General features: G+C 40.4%; 1 protein-coding gene across 1 annotated transcript in view; it reads right to left on the bottom strand.

Moving 5' to 3' along the window:
• The window catches only part of LOC101845214, a gene marked incomplete at its 5' end in the record, with an annotated part of 33865 nt that overhangs the window by 11853 nt on the left and 19824 nt on the right, over positions 1-2188 (bottom strand). Inside the window, 1 exon segment of the mRNA XM_005113079.3 lies at positions 881-1015. Within this exon segment, the coding sequence (XP_005113136.2) occupies positions 881-1015 (135 nt within the window).

The raw sequence follows: 2188 nt of genomic DNA on the forward strand, positions 1-2188 counted from the left end.
CAGAGAGAGAGAGAGAGAGAGAGAGAGAGAGAGAGAGAGAGAGAGAGAGAGAGAGAGAGAGAGAGAGAGGTAAGCGAGAAGGGAGTATTTTTACTTACTTTGATATTGACAACTGATTTGACCCAAACAATAAAATCGTGGAACATATTGTTCTATAAGATATCTTAATTAAGGGACAAATAAATACTGTATTATAGGGAAAGTGAACTGATCTACAAAAACATGTGAACCGAGGCAGGAAGGACAAAATAATCTAAAATGTGTCGATGCTGTTATAAAATATTGACAATCAGTTCCAATCACCTGTAGATGGTGTGGACTCTTAATGCTTTCATTCCCCGTACATCTCTGGCTAGATTCAATAGGGTCTGACACTATTCTCTTAGAAGACATATACATGCAACTTCTCACTATGTTTTCGTCAGACAGCAGCTTCTAAATAATCTTCCGAAAACAACCACCAACTGAGTCATCACATTTTGCCATGGACGCACCTTTAACTCTAGATGGCCAAGGTGCTGATGTTCCCGGTTCGATTCCCCTTGGGGAAAGGGGAGGGGGAGGGAGCGATGCATGTGAATTGTTTAGGGAGTGTTTATGATTCTGTGCCAGCTTGATTCGGTTCAATTTGTGATATAAATTAAATTCAGACGTCTAGCCTCTCTAGTAATCTTTCAATAATAGAAATTGCATTTACATAGCACATATCCATGCTTTAGAGAATGCTCTGTACGCTTTACAACTATTATTGTTAAAACGGACGTTAAGCCCCTACAACTACACACATCAACATCGCTGGTTAACCTTGCATTTCTTGCTTCTTAAATAACTTAACTGAGTTGAAAGAGGCTTAAAACCAATATGATTGCCAGTTACTTACTTGCGTCGAAAGCAGTGACGTCAGTGCAGTTAGGTCCGCCTATTGTGGCCCACTCGCTCCGTGTGAAGGTGGGTGTGAACCCCATATAGTTAGTGCGTCGTTCTGTCCACTCGTTCGGACACAGTCGACCGTCACCTGGATACAGTTTGGATAGTTACAAGGCGCGCACATTCACACTATCACACACATACACACAGATACTCACACACCCACTCGCATACACAGATGATACCCATGTTAGACACATATACACACACTTTCATACATACAGACACACACACAGACAATCTCACACAGATACTATCTTTCTCTCTCTCTCTCTCTCTCTCTCTCTCTCTCTGACACACACACACACACACTCACACACGCAGAGATACACCCACTCGCAGATACACATACAGACACACAAAATAAAACACACAGACACACAGACTCGCACACAGACTCACACATATGCACTCACTAACACAAAAACACACATATACACACATACTCACACACACATGCATAAAGGGTAAATAGAAATGTGAAATTATGTAACGTACTTGTTTAGTTAACTAGTCGAAGCTGCATGATTTTGAGTGGTAAAAACATACTTGCAAAAACTCACAGTAAGTGCATCAACACTAATTTAAAAGAACATGCTTCGATCACTGAGTGTATACATAAGGAATTTAAGCCTTGGCTTGACCACACCCATAAATCGTTCTCACCCTGCCCGTGGTCTTAAACAACTTTTGCTAACTATGCTTTCCAATATCAATAAGATAACCCCAACGAAATAAGCAATAGGCAAAATATGATTGTCTGAAATCGCTTTATTAATAAATGGCCTAAGAACATAAGCCTCAAAGTCACTCAGTTGCTAATACTATAATAAGTATGAATACAGCTACTGTTGTTGTTATTGTTGTTGTTGTTACATTTGTTCTCATCCCCTGTGGTGCATTGGTTAGATTCTTTGCCGTTGCAAGCAGAAGACTTGAGTTCAACTCCCTCAAGGAGAACTTCTTTTATCGAGTACATCAGCCTGTCTTCTAGAATCTCGTACCTCATTTAACCTGGATTGCCGTGCAGAGGCAGAGTGAAAGCAAAATGCCTCCTGAATTCCAACTTGTGCTACCACAGTGGGAACTAATTGAAGGGATCAGAAAAATAAAACGTCTATATTATAAGAATGACGACACACGAAGTCGAAGGCTATACAACAGAACAATAAAGAAATGACTGGATTGATAGAAATCAGAGACATGGCCTACACAATGTACCTTAACAAACACGATATTATCATGCTCAAGTCCAGCTGCC

This window comes from Aplysia californica, unplaced genomic scaffold, assembly GCF_000002075.1.
Source record: "Aplysia californica isolate F4 #8 unplaced genomic scaffold, AplCal3.0 scaffold01599, whole genome shotgun sequence".
NCBI lineage: Eukaryota > Metazoa > Mollusca > Gastropoda > Aplysiida > Aplysiidae > Aplysia > Aplysia californica.